Below are 22,414 nucleotides of genomic sequence, written 5' to 3'. Positions count from 1 at the left end.
TGCAGACATCTCTAGAACACATCTACTTTTTGCATAGCGTATAATTAATCAAAATAGGAATAGGAAGTTCATCACTTGGGCCAAGTTATATTTCGACCTGCTTTTGGTGTCTGTGTCATTTTAGCTCACAAAATTCAATAGTGTCGTAAGTATGTTGTTATCTGTTAGAAGGGTTAGTAAGTATATTTTATATCTGAGCAGCATCTCTCTGGAGTAATAATAATTATCTACTAATATAAAAGCATGGTATAATAGAAAAGCACAAATCTGATATTAGGATCTAATAAATATTTACCCATTGGTGTAATAGTGACCCATATCTTAATGTGATTATGAGGAGGAAAAAGTAATCCATTTACTTTAAAAAAGTAATCCATTTACTCCTCTATTAAATAGATAGAACTATTGATCCCCCAAACTGATTATGAGACAAAGCTTAATATAAGTTATTTACTATGTTTATAATGATTAATGCCTTTCAGATACTTAAACTAGGAGTAATGTAGGCAAGTTATTTTATAGGTATGACGTGAGATGAAATGATTTGGGGCCGTTAGCTTTACAGTGAGTTAGAAATAATTTCACTGCATCCGTCTGCCTAACATCTTCCCATTTTCTTCTGGTAATAGAATTTTTCTTTCCTATCGAGAAAATAACACTCCCGATTCGAGGGCGATACAGTGTCACTGTGTCTCTCCACCTGCACCCTCCCCGTGGTCACAGGCTAGTCGCATCATCACCTAGCTGTGAGGATTCATGGCCATGGTGGTTCTGGACTTTTCTTCTGGAGGTATCAGGAAGTAAACGTTCCGCTAGGGTCACCAGGAGGATGAGAGTCTAGGGCTGCCCGTGCCATTTTGCCTGCTTCCTGGAAGGCGCCGGCATGCAGGAGTTCTCAGAGCAGATACGAGAGACGGAGAGAGCCAGCATCATGACAGCACATTTGGCACTGGACCCAGTACTTCCTAAAAGCAGGCACAGCCCTGTAGTAAGAAAGAAAGCCCCATTTTTTCTTTGAGTTGTTTGGGTTGTGTTTCTACCATTTGCAGCCCCAAGAGCCTGACTCATATAGCAGCTCATAGGATAGCTGGGGGGCAAGAAACTAGGAGGAGTGTCGACCGATGGAGGCTGGTGGGGTGGGGAACCAGGATTAAAGGGGAGATTTTAAATGAAAAGAATTCCAGAAGAACAACGGATTTTTATGAGGGAAAGAGGCTGAGAGAAAAATTTCTTTTGGAAATGAACATAGACAGAAAATAAGTTGTTTGCTGAAGGAAAAAGCAAGTATTATTCACTCCTGGGCAATGCACTGCTCTGATGTTTGAAGTTCTTACAGCCTCTCCTGTATTGGGACGTTGGAACTAAGAGGGACGGACCCGTAAGGTGTTGGCTTCGACTGGAAAGGGCGGAGGTGGAGCCTTGGAGGTAACTTGACCCAAGGAATCAGTGTTGGGCCTCTCCTCCACTTCCCTTTATCCTGTTCCATGGCCACAGGCAACCCAAGAGAAGGGAGGACATACCTTCCTGGGTTTTTGGTTTGTAAAATCCCAAGGAAAGACTCTGTTTGAATCAGATACCCACTCAGTAAACCAGTCACTGTGTCCAGGCGTGGGGTAAAGTACTGGGTGACATGGCCATTTGAGACCTAATGACCAGAGCCTTCTAAAGGAAGGGCCCGAGAGGACAGGCCTGGGCTGAGCGGCTGTCCAAGTGTGTTCACCGAAGCATATCACTGGGGGTGTTATTCAAAGCAGTGAGGGTATATGAAAAGGCGGGCCGAACAGTGTGTTCTAAGGGTTGGTAAGACAATATTTGTATTTTATTTTCAACACAAGTTGTAGGAGTTTTACTTCTCTGCTTCGGACGTAGTTGGAGCCAACTGAAATGATAGTAACATTATGAAAAAATTGCAAAGCACGGGGGAAAAATGTGAGTAGATTATCAAGCCAGCTATATGTTCTAAAATGTTTAAATTTCTCATCTGTATTACCTCCGCTTTACGTTCTGGGAATGTGGTTTCAATAGCTAAAGCAAAGCAGTGAACCTAACTGAAAGGCATTATAGGAAACGCATGAAAAACAGCGTAAAGCAGCATAACGAGCTCGGAGGAATTGTCTAGCCCTTGCTGGAATGAACCAGAAGTCTCGGTCAGCGTGGTATTTCTACCCAGGTGTCGCTTGTCCTGATAAATTCGAGCGTTCGTGGGAGTCAGAAGCTACTCCTGATAAATTCGAGCGTTCGTGGGAGTCAGAAGCTACTGCCAAGTTTTGGCACCCTGCAGTTCAGTTGCTGTGTTCTAGACCTCAGTTCCCATCTTTGGATGGCTGACTTGCCAGAAACAGAGAAAATATAACATCATTTTTCATCCAGAGGAAACCATTCATTAGAACTCCTGAACTAAGTGTGTGTGTGTGCGCGCGTGCAGACTTGAGAACTGCCAAGACAGTTACTTGTACAAGAGTTTCTGTGTTCTATTGGATAACACCTTACCAGCGTTTAAATAACATGATTTGTAATTGGAATCCTCATTAGTCCTGTGAAACTAAACTAATAGGTCATGAAGGAAAGATTATTTCAAATACTTATAGAATGTGTTTGAATATTGGGGAAGGGAGGGAATGTGACAGACAGAACATTTTAATTATGTGTAACTTGAACACACTCAAAGAATTTTTTAACACTTACAAATTGTAAATCGTTTCAACATGTAATTCAGTCTACAAATATACTTACTTGCAGTGATGGTTTATTTAATAAATTATTTATCGAGTGCCTATTTGCGTAGTTCTCTTTAACATTAAGGATGGGAAATTCACATATCTCAGGGAGCCTGTCATTGAGATCATAAGATGGACATACTGAACAGCTAACTACTTTTAAACAGCGGCCCTGTTGAAAGTATTAGAGAAGAGGCCTGCATCAGTTAAGGTTTGATCAGGATGTCGGAACCACTTGAGAGATACAAGGGATTAGGCCTGGTGGGACCATGGATGTGATGCAGTCCCGTAAGCCTCTTGCCCCTGTACCTCGTGCCAGGCCTGAGGAAAGCAGAGGAGAGCAGGAGTGACCCGGAATCCGCAAGGAGGAACAGAAGTGAAAGAACAAACTGGACCACGTGTCTGTTTCCTGCCGCTTCCAAGCCTGCACCTTTGATGATGCAGGTTGACCTGCAGGAGAGGATGCACTTGACCATGGAACAGCACACAGACTTGGCCCAGGATCACGAGACGTGGACGAGCTCGGGGGTCAGCTGCGGGCCCCGTGCCGCTCCGGGCCAGCAAGGCGAGCCAACGGATCCCAGCCGCCATGTGTGAGCTGCAGTAGAGCCTGACCTCACACCAGTTTTGCAAGTGTAAACGTGCCCGCTCCTGCATCCCCACCTTCCAGATCTCATGCGTGCTTCCGTGGCTGCCCCTAAGCTACAGCTGTGGGGAGAGGGCGTTCCGGGCAGCCTGGTTCCCGGTGAGCTAAATCAACACGGCACAGACCCATCACAGCTCGCCCTTGTCGGCCTGGCGCTCGGATACACCCTTCAGTCGTACTTCCAGATAAGGCGATAGCAAAAAGTTGTGTGTATACTGAACATGATGAAATTCTCCCCCTTCCAACCAGCAATTCACTGATCCACTCCCTGAAAGAGGAGGCAAAGTCCCTTTATTCATCTCTGGGGGAATGTTATCTCTTCCAGCTGATACTGTGTAACTTCAATACTGAGGCATGAGAGTAAATACTATTAGCATATATTCAGTGGTAGGAGAATGGGAGACAGATAAAAAATGTGGTTTATATATACAAACATATTTATAGTAAAACAAGGAGAAAATACTCAGAACTATTACATTCCTTGTTTCTGCAACTGGTCACAGGGTTGTAGCTGGTGTTTATAACTACCTTCTTCTGCTGGCCAGTCCGCGTGCCCTTTGTCCTTGGACGGCTGTAGTTCCTTGCCACAAGAGATGACCCAAAGCTTAGTTCTTGGAGGCTCTGGGACTGGACCTCTTATACTCTGGTGGCAGGAAGGTAACGTGGCAATCCACTTCGTGGAACAGTTTCCTGAGTAGTTTCAACATGCATCTCCTCGATGACTCACTCCAGTGTGTTTACCTATGAGAAGTAAAAGCATGTGTTCATGCAGCGACTTACACACAGACGCTCATCGCAGCTTTTTCGTAATAGGCAAAACCCGGAAACAACCCAAATATGCAACAAGTGAATGGATGTACAGATTGTGGTATTACCATGTCATGGAATATTAGCAGTAAAAAGGAATGACCTATTGATACACTCAGCAATAGGATGAATCTCAAAATAATTATGCCACGTGAAAAAAAATGCAGACAAAGAGAGGGCATATTATTCGATTCCATTTATGTAAAAGTCTAGAAAATGCAGATAGTCTGTAGGGGCACAGAGTAGTTCCGTGTCTGCCTAAGGATGAGGTGTGGACGGGAGGGTGGGGGAGGGGACTGCAAGGAGGCATGACCGAGCTTCTGGGAAGATGGATGTGTGCGGTGTCTTCATGTGGTGGTAGCTTCATGGGTGTGTACATATGTCAGAACTTAACCAAATCATATATTTGAAATACATGCAGTTTATTGTATATCAAGTGGACCTTAGTAAAGTTAAAAAAAAAAGATTGAACCAAAAAATGGACAATCTGTATTTTCATTTACCAACTAGAGTGACACTGCTATCATGTGAAATCAGAAACAGACTTATCACCTTTTAAATTCTGTAATTCTTGACAAGTGATTGTTGTATTTGCAGCATTTCGATTTCACCTCAGGTGCAGCCACATTTCCAAGTGGTTCAGGCAGGTACCATGGGGATTGAAAGGAGGAGGGGATCACATCAGGTCAGAGGTTCAGGCTTCAGTTAAACCGGACCTTAGTCTTGCAGGAAGGGTCAGGTTTGTGAGGGGCTGGGAGTCTTGTGGGCGGGTGCAGGTGTGGGGGAGAAGCGGCAGCTCTCGGCCTGCCTGGCAGCAGGGTCGTCCCACACTGCCCGACGTCGGTAGGTGAGAGCACCTGTTCTCATTTGCTGCTGAGGAAACTAAGGCTCCAGACACTAAATATTTCCTGCAGCCTCAGACCTAGAAGCCACCTAAGTCTCCATCCCCACGGGCCCTTTGCTGTGTTTATAAGACAGTGACCCGTGTGACACCCTGGTCTCAGGTGTACAGGAGAGCTGTCCCAGGCAGAGGGGCATGTGGCCGTAGTCTCGGTGTAACCTCGTCACTTGTGTATGGTTTCATCTGGCATCTTACTCCCTTCAGACCTGGCTTTGGCTCTAGTAGCCCATTTCCCATGGTCACCTGGTTCTTGCTTGATTCACAGGCTTTGGGATGTGTGAAAAGTTCTGAAATCGTGGACAGCACTAACACTCTAAACCTGAAACACTGGCTTTGAGGAATGCAACTGTGTGTTTAACACGTGGTTTTCAAAGCGGGTAAAAGTAGAACTGTGCATGTTCCGGACAATTAGTGCATATATTTTTTAAAATGTGTCTCTCCCAGAGAATTTTCCTCTAAAGAGTACCAAGAGTGTGAGTTTGTAGTATCAAAATTAAAATGAAATTTACTGTGGAAAAAAAACTGTAGAGCTAAAGCAGTAGAGAATAATTGTTTCACACCGTATCTAATGTTTTGTTTGTTTTGTTTTCTTTTTGCAGTTTTTTGAGGTTCCATTTGATTCAAACATGAACAGGACAAAGAACAGACCTCTGGTTCGTGGACAGATCAGGTAAAATCATGAATGTCAGTCTCCTCCATGTTACAGAACATTCATTTGCTTGTCCGTCCTGAATCATTTCCCAGTATTTTGCCTTGAGTTGTAAAGTGAAAAGAACACCCCGCCCCCAAAGGGACATACGGGGAGGGGGACATGGAGTGCTCTCCAACTCTAACCAAAATGCAGGGCTCGGAGCTTAGAATGGATCTGAGATGGGCAGTTTTGCTGTGGGAATAACTGACGCGATAGATTTCCTTACTAGACTCGGTTTTGAGATGTGGGCTTGTTTTGCTCGTAGTGGCTAAAGGTAAAAACGTTCCATTAACACAGGTGATTTCAGACAGACCCATACAGGGTCTCAGCAGAAAGCTCTGTCTGCAGCCTTATGTTTTCAGATGAACTGAGAGCGCTGTTAGACCCCGAGCAAAGCACTGCGTCCCTTACTCTCCTCTCCACCAAATTCAACTAAGTGGAACCAAAAGGCATATAAATATTTTAATACTACTAATGGTTAATAATTAAACATTTTACTTCCTGGAGACCTCGAAACCGGCATTTTAAAATATTTTTTAAAGTCTAATAGGCAGCACAAGCCAAGAAGAATAGAAAGAGCCAGTGGTTCATGCTGCATGACTGCTCTAAGTCAGAGAAACCTCTGTCCACCTGTCCTGGCGGAGCCCTCATGGAGCTTCAGGTTTATTGGCATAACACTTGTGGATCAAATAATCATACACATCAAGCAAAACAATAAGGGAAACAAATTCAGATGCAGTCAGATGTCTGTGTAAAAATAATTTTTAGTATTTGCTGCTTTCAGCCATTCAGTTCTTAAATGAATCTAAATGTTGAAAAGGGCAGTAGATCCAGATGAAAATACCTAAGAACAGAAATCTCATATCTGACTGATATTTTATTTCCCTTTTTGAGATCTGATGCAGCTCTCTGCTGTCTTTATGTTTAGAAAGTGTCAGAAGCACTTTGATTTGAGTAAAGTCGTTTTAGAGGGCACAGGTAAGCCCTGTAACCCAGGTCAAAAGCTAAAAGATGCTTCTGCCCCTGCTGAAATCACAGGTGAGTTCCTACTTGTTTGGAATTTCTGTCCAGGCTTTTTTCCTCAGTGAAATCGTACTCCTTTAGGACCAAGGGAAACGGGATAAGCCCAGCAAACAGCCATTAGGCATGGAATGGTCATCAGATAGAGGCCGTCATTCTTCTAGTAGCTCGTCTTACTTCGCCCAATGTGCTCATTTCCTCGCACCCAGGAAAGCACAGTCTCTCAGTACATCCAGGAGGCAGGAGCATCACAGCCTTGGTGGCTGGTGTTGGCAGTGCCCTTCCGTTAAAGGAAGGGGCTACAGTACGATTATTAGTCTTGATAGACTTGTAACTTATCTTTTGTTTGCAAGATGACCGAGGGGGAATCTCATTTATGATAATAAACCTTAATTGCTCTTCTAGAGGGCAAATTATAGGCCTGAAAAAGCTAGACTCAGACTTATTTTTCTAGCTAGGATGTATTCTATTAAATAGGTACAAGGAGCTATTATGAGTCTGGGGCAAAATCTTGCATTGAGAATCATAGTTTTAAAACTGAAGACTTTATATCTTGCCATTTAGTGTTTACTATAATTCAGTAAATTATTTTCTTCTACACAGATGTTTTATAAATGAGTGGCCATAGGGGTATAGTAGAAAGTCTTGTAGACGACCATTAACATTTATCTCTCTGCTTTGGTGGCTCTCCCATTCATAACGGCTATTGGGCCTTAAGTCCAAAGCCTGGCCAGTTCACTCTGAAATTCTCTTTTGGTGTTTACTGTCCCATTTGATTTGGGCCAGTATGAATCTGTACAACCTCGTAGACTTAGTCCACAGTTTGGCAGGTGAAGTGTGATCCCTGCCACTGTGGATGGGCAGCGGTGAAGTGAATCTGGGGAAGAAATTCTTAAAGGTCTTTTGCTGATGACAGCCTGTGTCCGTAGCTTGGTTGCATCCATTTGACAGACATACTGTAGACGTTTATTTTCATTAACTTTTTCAAGTGATGGCAGTTTTTTTTGAAAATTTTTGTTTAAGTGAACTAAATTCTATTCTAGGGAGTTAAAGTAATATAGCGATCCTGAAGGAAAGAAGCACATGCCTGGACTGGTCGTTCTGAGAGTTCTCGAGGACCCGGGGGAGTTCCCTGAAGGAGCTCTTTGCTTGTGTGGACCATCGGTGCAGTTTGCATGTGCCTGGCTGCCTTCTCTGCGCTCCTAGGCTTCCCTCCTAGAAAGACACGACAGGGAGGGTTCAGAGCTGGCAGAGAAAATAGTGCCTTCTTGCTTACTTATTTTATTCTTTATTCCAGAAGGGATTAGAGGCTTCATAAGACTATTAGTAAAGTAGAGAAATATGTAAAGAAAGTCGGGGTTACAGAAAACAGAATGGGGATAAATGGTAAGATCACAAGAAAAGCTTATCAAATTCTCATAGTTAATAAGGTTGAACTGTAAATGTCATTCTACGTTTCCTGGTGAAACCACACTTACATCATAATGAAAAGCATTATACGCGTTATTTGTATTTAATTCTCACTATAGCACCGTGAGGTAGATGCTTTTAAATTCCTCCCAGTACTCACGTGAGAAAACTGGGGATCCAAGTACGATGAATAAATTTGGCCTCGTCCACTTGACTCCACACCCTGAGTTCCTAACAGCTGCACGTAACTCTCTGTAAAAGTCTCTCTGTCCATGAGAAGAAAACACCACTCCAGGGAGACCAAACTTCTGCCTCTTAGTTCTTAAAAAGTAAGAAAGAAGGGGCACTTGGATGATATAAGAGGAGCGTCCTCAGTGACTTCTGTAGAGGTGGCAAATCATGGATTTCGAAGGCGTCGCTGGGTACAAGCCAGAGACAGGACGCCGAGCCCCAGCTCCCAGTGGGACCCACGGCGAGTGCGTGCGTGGCCTCGACACGAGTGGGGAGGGGGATCGACTCACTGGCCCTTCAGCCTGACCCAGGGTTGAACCGACATGGTGGAAAGAAAGAGGAGAGCAGCTGCCTGTGTGAGTGTGTCCCAGGTGAGGGCCATGACCAGAGATGCTCGGGGACGGCACTCTGCCACGAGTGTGACCGGCGTGTGGGCTGAAGTCGAGGGACCCTTCCTCCCGGCTTACCCAGGACGGGCCTGCTTTATACCCGTTTTCCCAGCAGAACTGTGGGAGGTGTCCCCTTTCCCTGTCAACACTGTCCAGCTTGAGTGGTGACCAAATGCCATCTACATGAAGGGAGTGACGGCGGCAATTGTGATGTTCACAGAATTCCCTTACTTTTAAGGCTGTTTCATACAAATGCCAATTGTTTATTTTGCCTCGAAGAGAAGAAAGCGCATAAATGGAAAGCGCGATGTACCTAAATCAGTTTGCGGGTACACACTGTCATACCGGCCCCTTTAAATAGCTCTTTATTCAATGACTCTCAATATCTTTGTCTTATAAATTGGAAAAGATAAATAAGGTCAGCTGACTTGTTTGGACATTCCTGGGCAGACTGTCGTGGCTCTGGTCGTTGTTGTGTGGGGGGGACCTGGGCTTAGAGCTCCCTTTCATTCTCAGACAAAGAACACACCCAAGAACTCACCTGCCGCACGGCAGAACTCACCTTGCCGGTGAGCAAACCCACTGAGGAGGTTGAATCTGCAGACTCAAAGTCAAGTAGTGAAGGTAAATGTCAGAGGAGTTGACCTTCTTATCAAGCAAGTCATATAATCCCATCATATTAGGAAATAATGAAAACGTCTGTGTGAGACTTTTGAAAATTGTAAAGCACTATAGAGTTTAAAGACTCATTCAGTTTTTCAGAAAAAAGTCAGGTTTGGTATAATCCAATTTTAACTTGATGATCGGAAAAAGTGAATTAGCAGTTTTTAAAAACTGTACGTAATAGAAAACATCTGTCTTCATATCTTCTTCGTGTGGTCATTGCAGTCTAGGAAAAACGTTATCTCACTCACTGAGCCTGGGCAAGTCAGTGAATGGCTCTTCCCACACTACCACTTCCTCAAGTGCAGGGTGAGATCGTATCTCCTACCTTGTTCATCTCGTAGCATTGTTGGGGGGACAACGTAAGATCGATAAAACCATGTAAACTGAAGTGCATTGTTGGGGAGCGGGTTTGACACTCCAGAGGAACGTAGAGTTGTTTGCAGAACTTTCATCTTTTTCCAAATCTGCTTTGAAATCCAAATATTTTCATACTTATCAGGCAATAACATAAAAAAGAAATTCAGATTCGTTTCAAGGGATGGGGAAAAGGAAGCAAAACATTTGGCAGATAAGGGAACTCAGAAAATGAAAGTGCATGTTTCCATTTTCATGGTTAAGTTGGTCCAGCCAGTGGCAGGTTAGTGAATGCTTCGTCATCCTGTCATTATCAGGACGCGTTTATGGAGGATGTCGTCCCTTAGAGGATGTGCTGGTTGCTAGAGTGACGAAGAGGCAAATGACATGGGCTCCATTCGCGGAATCCCGTTGGAGAGAGGGGGGCACAAAAGCATGAGGACCCTAGGTGCTGTCCAAGGTACAGCTCACTCAACAAATGTAATTTTTGAATACACCTGCCAGCCAGACAGGCCCCACGCCAGACACTGGAGGGGTAGTGGTAGAACGTGTGCTGGGGGGTGCCCAGGGGAGGTGGGAGCACAGAGAACCTGACCCAGACAGAGGAGGTCAGGGTGACCATCAGGGAGTGGGGTCTTGAAGCTGAGGACCGAAGGGTGAGTAGGCACGGGGCCTCCGGCTCTCCTTTCTGCTCCTCCCTCCCCTGTCTGCTCCCTGTCACTGGTCCTCTTCCCATCTCACTCCTCCCCTGAGGTGCTGCCCTCCACACTGCTGTGCCCACAGGCCAGACTCCTCTTCCGAGCCTGGACCCTTTGAAATTCTCTTCTGGGTGCCCTGAGGCATCTCACATTCCGTAAGCTCATCATGTTCTCTCCCAAATCTGTCTTTTTCCTTCTGTGCTTGTTAATTTACGTTCTAAAGTCAGGCACCTGGAACTCATTCTAGACTTTCTCTTTCTCTTATCCCCTTCATCTGACTATTCAACACATTGTGTCTTTTCCGCCACCTGGATCGCCCTGGCGCCTGCCCTTTGACCATCCTCCGTTTTGTGTGGGTGATTACAGCAGTGTCCCAGCCGCCTTCTCTGCCTTCTCGCTCACACCCTCTCCATCCGTCTTCCACTCAGCTGGCAGATAAGCATCACACTGGTGTCTGGCTTAAAACTTTTTGGGGTCTTCCAAACATATTTGGGGGAAAAATGTGTTTTAAATTCTTTACTATGTCACACGAGGCCTTTGAGTCTGATCCTTCCTAGTCCTTCCGGCCTCATCCCTCTGTTCTCCTTTTTCTTCACGCTTTCATGTTGTATTGTCACTAAGTGGAATTGCTGCATTTTCCACCAAAGTGCCCTGCTTTCTCTGCCCCCTGCCAGCTGTGCTAGCCTTGCCCTTCCATGCCCGGGTAGGTCTTCAGCCAAGCGGGGCTGCCCCGGACGGATCGCTCTGTCCACACTCCAGTAAGGGGGTGCTGGGGTTTGGTCTTGGGGCTTTCTTGTTCTTTGTGCTTGTGTCTGCCACCGCACCACTCAGCACACTACACACCTGTCCTTGGGCGTCTTCCACTACCATATTGTGAGCTCTTACAAGACAAAGACTGAGTCTTCCATCTGTTTATGTCCAGTGCATAGGATTATGTATATAACACGAATATCCTGAGGGCCTCATATGCACCAGGCATAATTTTTAATGCTGCGACACAGCAGACAACAGAACAGACAAAAACCCCGAACGTCATGGAGCATTCTTGCTCGCCATCACATGTGGCAGTGGCAGATCTCTTGGTGCTGAATGAGGGATGGGTAGGTGGGTGGACGGACAGATAGACGTTAGAGAAGTGGAAATGACCTCCAGGTGAGGGAAGTACGGACACCGAGGAGTGAATGACCTGTGACATCAGGTGACGAGAAGGACGGAGTGGAGACTTAATGAGGAGAGAAAGTGAGGCCGAAGGTTAGAGGGAGCTTGCGGACCTTGGAGGACAACTTGAGTTTGGTAGGTGGAGAAGCAAGCCAGGACCTGCCAGGCAGGGTGGGCGTGGCGAGCAGAGGAGCAGAGCAGGAGTGCAAATACGTGTTTCAGGATGGAAACAGATGAGCGGGCTGGACTTGGCGTGAAGGGCTCCTGGAGGAGAATGGTGAGGAAGGAAAGCTGGGAAGCAGGGTGAGGCAAACGGGCCTGCCAGCTGAGCTGCGAGGGCCGCCTGGAGGAAGTGGAGCGCTGTCCGCGTTGTCCTGGAGCTCCTGACTTGCTGGTCCGCAAGGCAGGAAGAGACAGAGGTCATCCCTATTAGGAAGGAAGAAATGAAACAGACAAATACGATTGTTTACCTGGAAAATTCAAAGGAATTGACAAAAAAGCTGCGAGAACTAGTAAGTGAATTTAGCAAGTGCACCAGATACAAGGTCAGTAGGGAAAAACCAACTCTAGGAGTTGCACTTCTGGGGTGACAGCTTGAGCTGCCCCGCAGACCCACCCCCAGTGAGACCAGGCCAGGCAAAGAAGTCTGAGATCGTAACACCCCTTCCCTGAGCTGTAACCCGTCTGCTCTCGACCTCTCACTTTTCTTAAATTCTGCAGCCCTCTGTGCCAGTACCACAGATTCATTATAAGGTAGAGAAGCAAAGCAGGCATTCGGACACAACCCCCAGGGAAGGTGTGGCCTCACAGCCTCACGACCACAGCAGAAATCCATGCCTATTCAGTCGACGTTAAGACAGAAGGGCACACGCCCTACAGGGAAGCAGAACCCTGCAGAATTCTCCACCTCCCCTCTGCCGAGAGTCGTCTCAAAGGCAGATGCTCTGAGCACCCAGCCACCTAAATATAGACTTTTCTTTTCGTCTCTCTTTTAATTTAACTCAGCGCTTCTCAAACTTCAGTGGACTTAGTCATTATTTTCCAGATTTGTACATATATAAGCTTGCATGTACTTTATGGTTGACTCCGGTGGGTCATGAAGGATGATTTTGAGTAGAATATATTTCCACCTTAGGGCTGACCGACAGAGGCTGAATGAACTGCAGCTCAATTGTGTCTCAAGGAAGGGAAACGCACCCAGTCCTCCCAAGGTGTCGCTCGCCAGGCTTCATGCTGTCGCCTTTCTTTTTTTTTTTAATTAATTAATTAATTAATTTTTTGGCTGTGTTGGGTCTTCGTTTCTGTGCGAGGGCTTTCTCTAGTTGCGGCGCGCAGGGGCCACTCTTCATCGCGGTGCGCGGGCCTCTCACTATCGCGGCCTCTCGTTGCAGAGCACAGACTCCAGACGCGCAGGCTCAGTAGTTGTGGCTCACGGGCCCAGTTGCTCCGCGGCATGTGGGATCTTCCCAGACCAGGGCTCGAACCCGTGTCCCCTGCATTGGCAGCTGGATTCTCAACCACTGCACCACCAGGGAAGCCCCTGTTGCCTTTCTTTTTGCTGAGCTGCTGTTTGTCTCTGTTGCTTCAGATATTGGAGAAGGTGACACTGAATACATATTTAATAAACAAGGCAGGGCTTCCCTGGTGGTGCAGTGTAAGAACCCACCTGCCAATGCAGGCGACACCGGTTCGAGCCCTGGTCCGGGAAAACCCCACATGCCGCGGAGCAACTAAGCCCGTGCGCCACAACTACTGAGCCCACGAGCCACAACCACTGAAGCCCGCGTGCTTAGAGCCTATGCTCCGCAGCAAGAGAAGCCACTGCAATGAGAAGCCCGTGCACCGCAATGAAGAGTAGCCCCCGCTTGCCGCAACTAAAGAAAGTCCACGCGCAGCAACAAAGACCCAACGCAGCCAAAAATAAATATTAAAAAAAAATGAATTAAAAAAATAAAATAAAATAAACAAGGCCTAGTAAGATAATTGGCTATTTTTGAAATAGTCAATTACAGTAAAAACACACCCCTTACATCTTAGGCCATAGAAATTTTCTGTAATTTTTTTGAGGATCAAAGGAAAAAATCTTTACAGCTAAAATTCCATTTGATGACCATAAAAATCTATGAAATTGCATTATTATTTGCTTCATTTTCTCAAGGAGGATACAGAGGACAGCACTTTTAATTATCTGTCGGTTACCAACATAAAATACCAATTCTGTGTGTCTAAAATTTTTACAGTTGAAAAAAAGAAGTGTCAACCATTTGGGACTGCTTCTTATGTCTTTCTCACTAGGGGAAAGAAAAGGCATTTTTATTTTTAGATGGCATGTTTGAATTCATCTTAACTCTTTCAGGGACCCAGTTATGAGTTACTCCGGTGGTCTCGTCTAGCGGGCACTGGCTCACAGTAATTGCAGGTGGTTGCTAGAGACATCCTTTGCAGCTTCTGTTTCCTGTGGAAACACTTGACCCCATGGCTTTCTGCTTTCTACTCCAGCTCCGGGGCCTTTATGGTGGAATTATTTATCAGAGTCTTTAATGGCTCGGGGGCCACTTGGTGAACTTGAGTACGTTGTCCCCGCGTCACTTAGGTGCATCCCTTACACACACCGCTGGTCGCGGAGTCTCGGTGCATTTGGTAAAGAGCTCAGCGTCTGCGTCTGAGGACGTCTGGAGAGGGGCTGCAGGGGTCAGACGGCGCTGTCTTACCTCCAGGACCGGCTCCTCCCTGCAGACTTGACCTCTGTTAACTGCGGGCCACACCCCTGCATCTGTGCCCCTGAGGCTGAGTGTCTGGCACAGCCGCGGCACCGCCCAGGGGACCACGGCTCTGGGAGCCTGGATGACTTGGGGTTGAGCGAGGCAAAATCAAGAAGGAATTTGACACCTCTGGGCCCCCTGTTTTTCTGCTGTTTTGTATTCTCACGAGTAACTTCCTTCCTTCCTGCCGCTTACATGTCACACGCGTATCCAGTGTCCTTGAACGCCCTCCGTGTGATGAAGCTCTGTATTTACTTGCAACCTTGGTCCTAATTGGATAAAATGGATTTCGTAGCTTTTGGGTGGCCGAGGGGAGGGCAGATGATGATTGGTTCAAAGTGAATGTCCTCAGTAGTTCCTCCTGAGACAGCCCTCGTTTCTTCCGGGGAGGATGAGACCAGGTGCTTCTCCACAGGTTTTCGCTGTCAGCATCTAACACTTACTTTTGGCGGCTGGGGCCCCGTTTCTCCTTCTGGTCTCCAAGCTCCAGCCCTAGAGGACAGCTTGCAGAGCACAGGTGCCTGGCTTAGAGGCTCCCTGGGCCTCCCAGGCCCTCTGCCCCGTCGGCTCCTTTCCTTCTGACTTAATATTTGGACAAGTGGTCCTTCTGTCATAGAGAAGAGTGTTAAATCAGCCCCTCTGTCTGGTTTTTCTTCTTCTCTTTTTACAGCCAGACTTCCGGAAAGCATGGCACCCCTCACCCCTCCCACCCCCGTGTCGAGGCTGCTGCCCTCTGCGCTTCCACCTCATTCCTCTCTGCCCGTTGGGTCTTCAGGTCCCAATTCCACTTAAACTGACTCATCATAGACATGGAACCCTCAGCCTTGGCCCCCAGGTCTTCCGGCCGAGTCCTCTGTCCCAGTTCCCAGGCCCACTGTGAGATGACTTGCCGGCCCGAGTTCTGGTCCAGTGCCCTGGGCCAAGGGCAAGGCTGGTGGGGGCAGTTAAGCGGGGCGGGGGTGGGGATACAGGGCACAGAGAGCTCCCAAGGCCACTCCTCCAGGGCAGCTTTCCAACAGCTTGAGCCACCCTCGGCCCTGATTCTACTTGGTCACCTTCTAACTGGGGCCCACCTCCGCCACCCCCAGAGCACCCACTTGACGTCAGATCCCTTCTGTGACCTGTAGTCAGAGCCTCGGAAGACCTTCTGGGTTAGACGTTCACCGTTTGCCTCAATGCACAGACCTGTGTGTCCTCTCACTGTCCTCCTGTATCTGCTCTTCTGTAGGAGGGTTTCCTGGTTCTGTCAGAATTGGAGTTCTCTGTTTTCTGTTCACTCTCCTGTGTGTTTTCAAAGAAGACAGAGGGATACATCTTTCTCTGAGTTGAAGTCCTTCAAACTTAAATTTCTAATGTAGCTTATATATTTTTTTTAAGTAATAACCTTTTTTCCTGGTCTACCCTAATTAAAATTAATCTTTTTTAAGAATGTCAAGGCCAAATGTATCTTCTCTATATTTTAGAGTTACATAATTCCCTTGTTTAATTCATCAAAAATGTATTGATTACCTAGAATGGAACCAGCACTGTCAGTTTTATTGTTGTCATGCTCAAAAGGCTTATAATCTGGGTGGAAAAATCAGCCAAATGCATAAAATGCTTAGCAGACAAGACGGGGCAGCCTATAAACATGTGTTGACGGAAATAAATGAATTGGTACAAACAAGAAGGTCTCCGGGAGGTCAGAAAGGGAAGATTCGGATAAGGACCAGCTGGGCAGTGAAAGCTTCCTGAAGAAGTCAGGCGTGGGCTGGGCCTTCTTTGTTATTTTGATTCCGTCTCCTTTGAATTATCCATTTTCCAGCTCGGTCATGTTGACAGGGAAAGACTACATGTCAGCGTTAGTTTCCCCAACTTAATGGCTCCGATGAGAGTGATCCATAACTTGTAAGCTTGAGGTGTGTGGGCTGTGAGCCGGAGAGACACAGCGATAAGAGCAGAGTGGAAGGTTATTCAGAGAGGATAAATCAAAGCACTTGGAATTGTGGGCAGCCCATACCTGGTTTTGAAATGAATGATGAAGATTGAGTTTTTGGAGTGAAATGAATGGATTGTTTAGTTGGCATTATTAACTTAAAGAACGGGGTTTAGCTGAAGTATTACAGGGATTTACAGGAGACATTTTTCACATTTACTGAAGGTTTTACCAGTAAGCACTTAAGCAAATGTAAACATCTTGCAGGCTGCAGGGGACCTGGGAGTGTTATTCATTCCCCCCGTCACGCTGGTCTAGTAGACGCGTAGCTGGCCCGGGTGAAGCTCTGCAGAGCTTCTGGGTGGTTAAGATTAGTCTCTCGTTGTGTATATAATGCGAATGTAATAAGAACATAGACATTTTATAAGTGTAGAAATTTCCTTTTTTTAGTGTTAACCAGTCATTTGGAGTGGCAGGAAGAACAGATTTGGTCTCAATAATAGTGGTACTAACGGACAGAACTTTATCCTTAAAATAAAATCATTCAACATATGAACCGTGCTAGGAAGAAGCAGCAAAAGGCCTGTGTGCACGTCGTTGTGACAAGTCATCACAGTGGCTGTATGAGAGGAACACGGGAGTTTTCTGATAGTTAACGTGCTTTTCTCTCATTGTCATAAGAAAAAAGAAAGAAAGCATTTATGAAAGCATCGTGAGTTGTGAGCATTTGTTGGCAGCAGTCCTGGGGATGGGGGAAATCCTTCAGCCCCCAGGCCCCTTTTTATAACCAGACAATACTTAGATATTCTAAGAAACATGAATATACAGAGTAACTATCGTATTGTAGCGACATAGCCAGTACCTTGCAGTCACGTGGGAAATAAGTCATAGGAGCAAACGCCTTCTACTAATAATCTGGAGTCATCTGGTCTAACGTCCTATCACTTTATTTCCTCCCTTTTCAAATAAGACTATGATGTGAAAAGATTCGACACCATCAAATGCTACTCCCATTGACTGCTGTTACGGGAGCAGTAGTCTTAAGATCGTGTTCTCTCTTTTGCCTGGTTTGTAAAGGTTTGTTTCAGCCAACATTTTGGGCCCCAGCCTTAGGTACAGGGCATGTAAAGATGAATGGTACAGAGTCACACTGAAAAAGTGTACGTCGGGGATGGGTAGACAAGGCAGCAGAGGAGGTCAGCGTGAGACCAAGAAGTGCTGTGACAGCAGAGGGCACGTGGACCACCCATGGGGGCAGGACAGGGAGGAGAGAGGGGTGAGGGAAGATGTCCTTGGAGGACGTGTTTTGATGTCAAGGCTGAACTTGGAGGATGAGTAAGAAACGGCCACACCAAAGATAAGAGAAGTGTCGCCGGGGGGCAGGGTGTGGGGTCGTCCTGGGGCAGAGGAGCTGCATGCACTCGACAGCAGAGACCTTCCACCTAGACCACAGACTGCAAAACAGCAGCCCCCAGACCAGATCCCGAGGAGGCACTTTTTTGTTTGGTACATTGCTTTTCTGCAGTTGCCAATGTTTAAAAATAGAAAATTTGAACATAAAACCACAGATTTCTAGGCTTCTTTGGCTCGCTCCCACGTGGAATCTGCCCGCGCAACCTGACTAGCAGTTCCCACAGTCCTCACGCTTCCTGCTTTTTCTTAAGTCCGCCCACTTTACGCCTTCACATTGCCAGCCTGGTCCCTACAGATGGCCGTGTTTGCAAACACTGTCCTGGACCAAAGGCTCCGGTGCCAGGCGGTGCAGGAGATGCAGTCTCCCACGTCTGCAAGTGCATGCAGCTCCCAGCAGTCTCCAGCGCTGTAGGGATGGATAGTTTATTTCCTAGCTTTATTTTTTATAGATTGTGTTTTATTAAAGCTTCTCAAAGACTCCTAACAATTCACTGACCCTAAGTTTATGTAGGTGAACAAAGCTGCTTTTTTTTTTAATAGATTCCTATAAATTAAAAAGGGAAGGGGGTCAGAGAATTAAACCATCTGGGTCAACCAGGAAAAAGGAAAAGTATGTGTCTCCCACCTAGGCAAGCCTAGGTGTTCTTCCCGGGGGCCTGGGGGTAATGGAGGAATTCCGTAGGTGGTCCCGCCCTCAAGGATGTGAGAAAACACTGAAATTGGACCACTACACTAGAAACTTGGTTTTCATGGAGGAGATCGAACAATAGGAATCTTCTCTTTGAAAATTCCAAAGTCTTCGTACAAATAACATATTCTTAATTTGAGCTGAATCGATGTAGCGTCGTTCAAGGGGTAACCATTCGCTTCCTCCCTGAGTTAGAAGGCTGAATCTGAGAGGTCAACAGCGGGCCAGTGTTCCTTTGAGTGTTTTTTTTTTTTCCCCCCTAACCTATCTTTCTTATCTTCCCCCTAGATTAATAAGATTCTTCAGTCAGTTTTCAAAAACTCATTCAGCTCAGACCTGCTTTGCTTTCCTCCTTAAAGTTTTACTTAATGTAGTACCACAGTCCCCATATTTTAAATATAATCATGCCAGAAATACATACTTATTCTTGCATTTCTCTTAAACATGTTGTAAAATTTAATTTTTTCTTGAAGCAGGTTACCATCATTTTTTATATAACTGATAGTCTTTCAAAAATTGCTGTAACTAATTTCCTTTTAAAATATGTTTTGTGTCCTCATTGTCTTCACATATTCCTTAAATTCTAAATTTACATCAGTCCCCTGCTACCTCCCAGTATCTATAACTTGAGACTTGTTCAGAAATAGAAAATTCCTAAATAAGATTCTGGGGGGATATTTTCAAAACAGTTATTTGTTAAGACTCTTCCCAAAAACTCAGGTCAAAGCTCAAATGTGGGATTTATGTAGGAAATTAAAGTTAAATTGGCTTGGTTTGATTAAGGTTTTGAGTTTTCTTTTGTATTTGAAGAAAGGGAATTTCGTTTTACAATTTAAAAATCATTTATTCCAGAAAAATGACCAAGAAGTATGAGATTAATTTTTGTCTAAACCAATTACCTGCAGAGCTGCTTAAAATATAAAGCCTTCTTGATTTAATATAACATTTCATAGACCTCTCTGACACATTACTTAAACAGAAAGGCCACATTTCTCCAGTAAATTATTTAAAAGTCAGGTAATTTAAATTACATTTAAGTGTAATAAGTAGGTATCATATTAAAGCTTGTATTTTCTCATTTGTTCCTAATTTCTATAGATTCCACTTTGATAGAGCTACTAAGGATTGGTCTTTAGTAAACAAAGAAATACTAGATTTTATGGGAGGAATAAATAATTCATAGAAATGTGTTGACAAATTCCCCTCCCACTCGTATCTCTTAGTTTCTTTTCCACGGTAGCCTTGGCCAGGAAAGGCACAAGTAGAAAGACCTCATCACGCTGATGCTCAGTAGAAAGATCTCTCAACTTAAAATGTAATTCAGTTTTGGATGTGAGTTTGGAAATAAATCATCATTCCACCCTCAGCATGAGCCGTGAACCTGTTTGCATGAGTGAGTGAACGGATACAAAAGAATTTTTTTTAGCTCAAGAAAATTGCTAGATCTTTTTCTGCCACCATTCCCCGCCCCCATCAAGTTGTGCTGTTTTCCTTATTCACACATTTTTTTTTTCCTGTTTTATTGACAATTAGGAATGTTTTGCAGCATCGTCACACCCCGTTCTCACACCCCATTCCCCTGCTTTTCTGATCTTTCCTTTATAAAGTCACTCCAGCAACATCCACTCACAGAGATATTAACTCCTCGGTTCTTAATAAAAGCCATCACAGCTACTGTGGTAGACGTGTAAGCGCACATTAAAAAAAAAATGTTTGGGGGCTTCCCTGGTGGCGCAGTGGTTAAGAATCTGCCTGCCAATGCAGGGGACACGGGTTCGAGCCCTGGTCCGGGAAGATCCCACATGGCACGGAGCAACTAAGCCCATGAGCCACAACTCCTGAAGCTCGCGCACCTGGAGTCTGTGCTCTGCAACAAGAGAAGCCACCACAGTGAGAAGCCCGCGCACCACAACGAAGAGTAGCCCCCGCTCGCTGCAACTAGAGAAAGCCCGCGCACAGCAACGAAGACCCACTGCAGCCAAAAATAAATAAATAAATAAATAAATTTTTAAAAATGTTTTGCAGATGATCAACCTAGTTTCTCCTGGTTCTGGTTTATTTTTTTGTAATTTGCTGTAATAAAATTAAATTCTTAATTTAAAGTTATAACTGGAGATAGAAATATTCTGCCATTTTAATTGTTATTAGAAACATGCTTCACAGCCATCATACATTTATAATTTATGATTAAGAACTGACATTCTTGAGTATATATACATGAGTTTTCATATTCTAGTATATATCCGTTACGTCTTTATAATTTTTTTTTTTTTTTTAATTAATTTATTTATTTATTTATTGCTGTGTTGGGTCTTCGTTTCTGTGCTAGGGCTTTCTCTAGTTGTGGCAAGCGGGGGCCACTCTTCATCGCGGTGCGCGGGCCTCTCACTATCGCGGCCTCTCTTGTTGCGGAGCACAGGCTCCAGACGCGCAGGCTCAGTAATTGTGGCTCACGGGCCCAGTTGCTCCGCGGCATGTGGGATCCTCCCAGACCAGGGCTCGAACCCGCGTCCCCTGCATTGGCAGGCAGATTCTCAACCACTGCGCCACCAGGGAAGCCCCACGTCTTTATAATTTTGAAAAAATAAATCAGGGGAAACAATTTATTGCAAGTTTATCAGCCTCTACCTCCAGCTCTATTTAAATAAGTCCTCTATTTAATAACTCTGTCTCGTATCACCTGTTTTTTTTCTTATAGCTGATGTTGCAACTTCAGAGGTCATAGTACTTGTGTTTGTTTAACGTCTGTCTTCCTTTCTAGACTAAACTCTGCTCTCTGTCTTGTTCACGGCTGCTGTACCCACACCTAGTGTAGCGGCTGGCTGTGTAGGCAGTGAGAGATTTGAATGAATAATGAATGAACACCTTGAGTGAGCACTCTTAAGTGCTTTATTTACATTATTGCATGTAATTCGTAAGCAATTCTATGGCGTAAGTGTCTCCCATTTCACAGATGAAGGAACTGAGGCCAGCAGGTTAAGTAATTTGCTCCAGGTCACATAGCTCCATGGGGTAAAACCCCTGCCTTCCCCGTGGTCTTGTTACCGAGCCTTATGTGTAAGCCAGTTTGACTCGGGTTGCAATCTTGCCATCAAAAGAGTCCTAATACAACCCGTACTTTACAGTTCAGGAAACTAAGGACCAGAGAGGTTAAATAATTCGCCCACTTTTATATAGATAGTTAACATCAGAGTTCTCATGAGAGAACTCAGAACCACCTGGTTGCTGTACAACATGCTTAGTTATGCCATATACAGAAACCAGAATGATAATATGAATAAAGAGTATCAAAGCATTTTCAGAAACATTTTTGTTGTGAAAATGTTCCATGGGACACAATGGTAGAGAGAGCACACTGAACCCCAGGATACCCATCACCCAGAATCAACAGTTATCAAGACTTTGCCACACTTGCTTCATCCCGCCCTTTCAGTGGCCAGAACACGTTAAGCCACATGACTAGGTTAGATCAAGGTCTTTGGAACAGAGGGGTCGAGGGGTACAGCTGAGTTCCTGCGTTAGCTGATGGCAGATCTAGTTCACAGCGCTGAGTGCTGTCCACTGCAGTGACACTTACGTAAAGACAAGTGAAAGTGGGCGACTTACCAGGCCAGCACAGTCAGCACCGGAAGGGTCCCGTCGGCTCAGCGTGCGTCAGCTTGGCCAGACGCAGGCCAGGCAGGACCGGCGTCACGGTGGTGATAGTGTAGCGGTGGGTCTCCAGATCACCTGGGTTCCTAACGAGTTCCCGGGTGATGCTGCTGCTGTGACTGATCCAAAGACCACGCTCACGACAGAACCACAGCTGCAAAGGGTCTGCCAGCAGGTCCCAGTGAGACCCTCTCCCTCGGGTCACCCCAGCCCAGGGAAACCCAAGGAAGCAGCCTCCTGTTGGCCTTCCTTCTGGTCTTACCTCTAGAAATCAGGCCTCCGAGTACCACTTGAAGT

The 22,414-nt window shown here is 45.5% G+C and overlaps 1 protein-coding gene across 1 annotated transcript in view; it reads left to right on the top strand.

The window, feature by feature from the left end:
* LOC133079483 (protoheme IX farnesyltransferase, mitochondrial) overlaps positions 1-22,414 on the top strand; it is a 119,817-nt gene that overhangs the window by 77,019 nt on the left and 20,384 nt on the right. Inside the window, 1 exon segment of the mRNA XM_061174961.1 lies at positions 5,671-5,741. Coding sequence (XP_061030944.1) covers positions 5,671-5,741 — 71 coding nt within the window.

This window comes from Eubalaena glacialis, chromosome 19 (genome assembly GCF_028564815.1).
Source record: "Eubalaena glacialis isolate mEubGla1 chromosome 19, mEubGla1.1.hap2.+ XY, whole genome shotgun sequence".
In the NCBI taxonomy this organism is placed as follows: domain Eukaryota; kingdom Metazoa; phylum Chordata; class Mammalia; order Artiodactyla; family Balaenidae; genus Eubalaena; species Eubalaena glacialis.
Note: the sequence above shows the minus strand (reverse complement) of the source record. Positions and strands in the feature narration are given on the sequence as shown.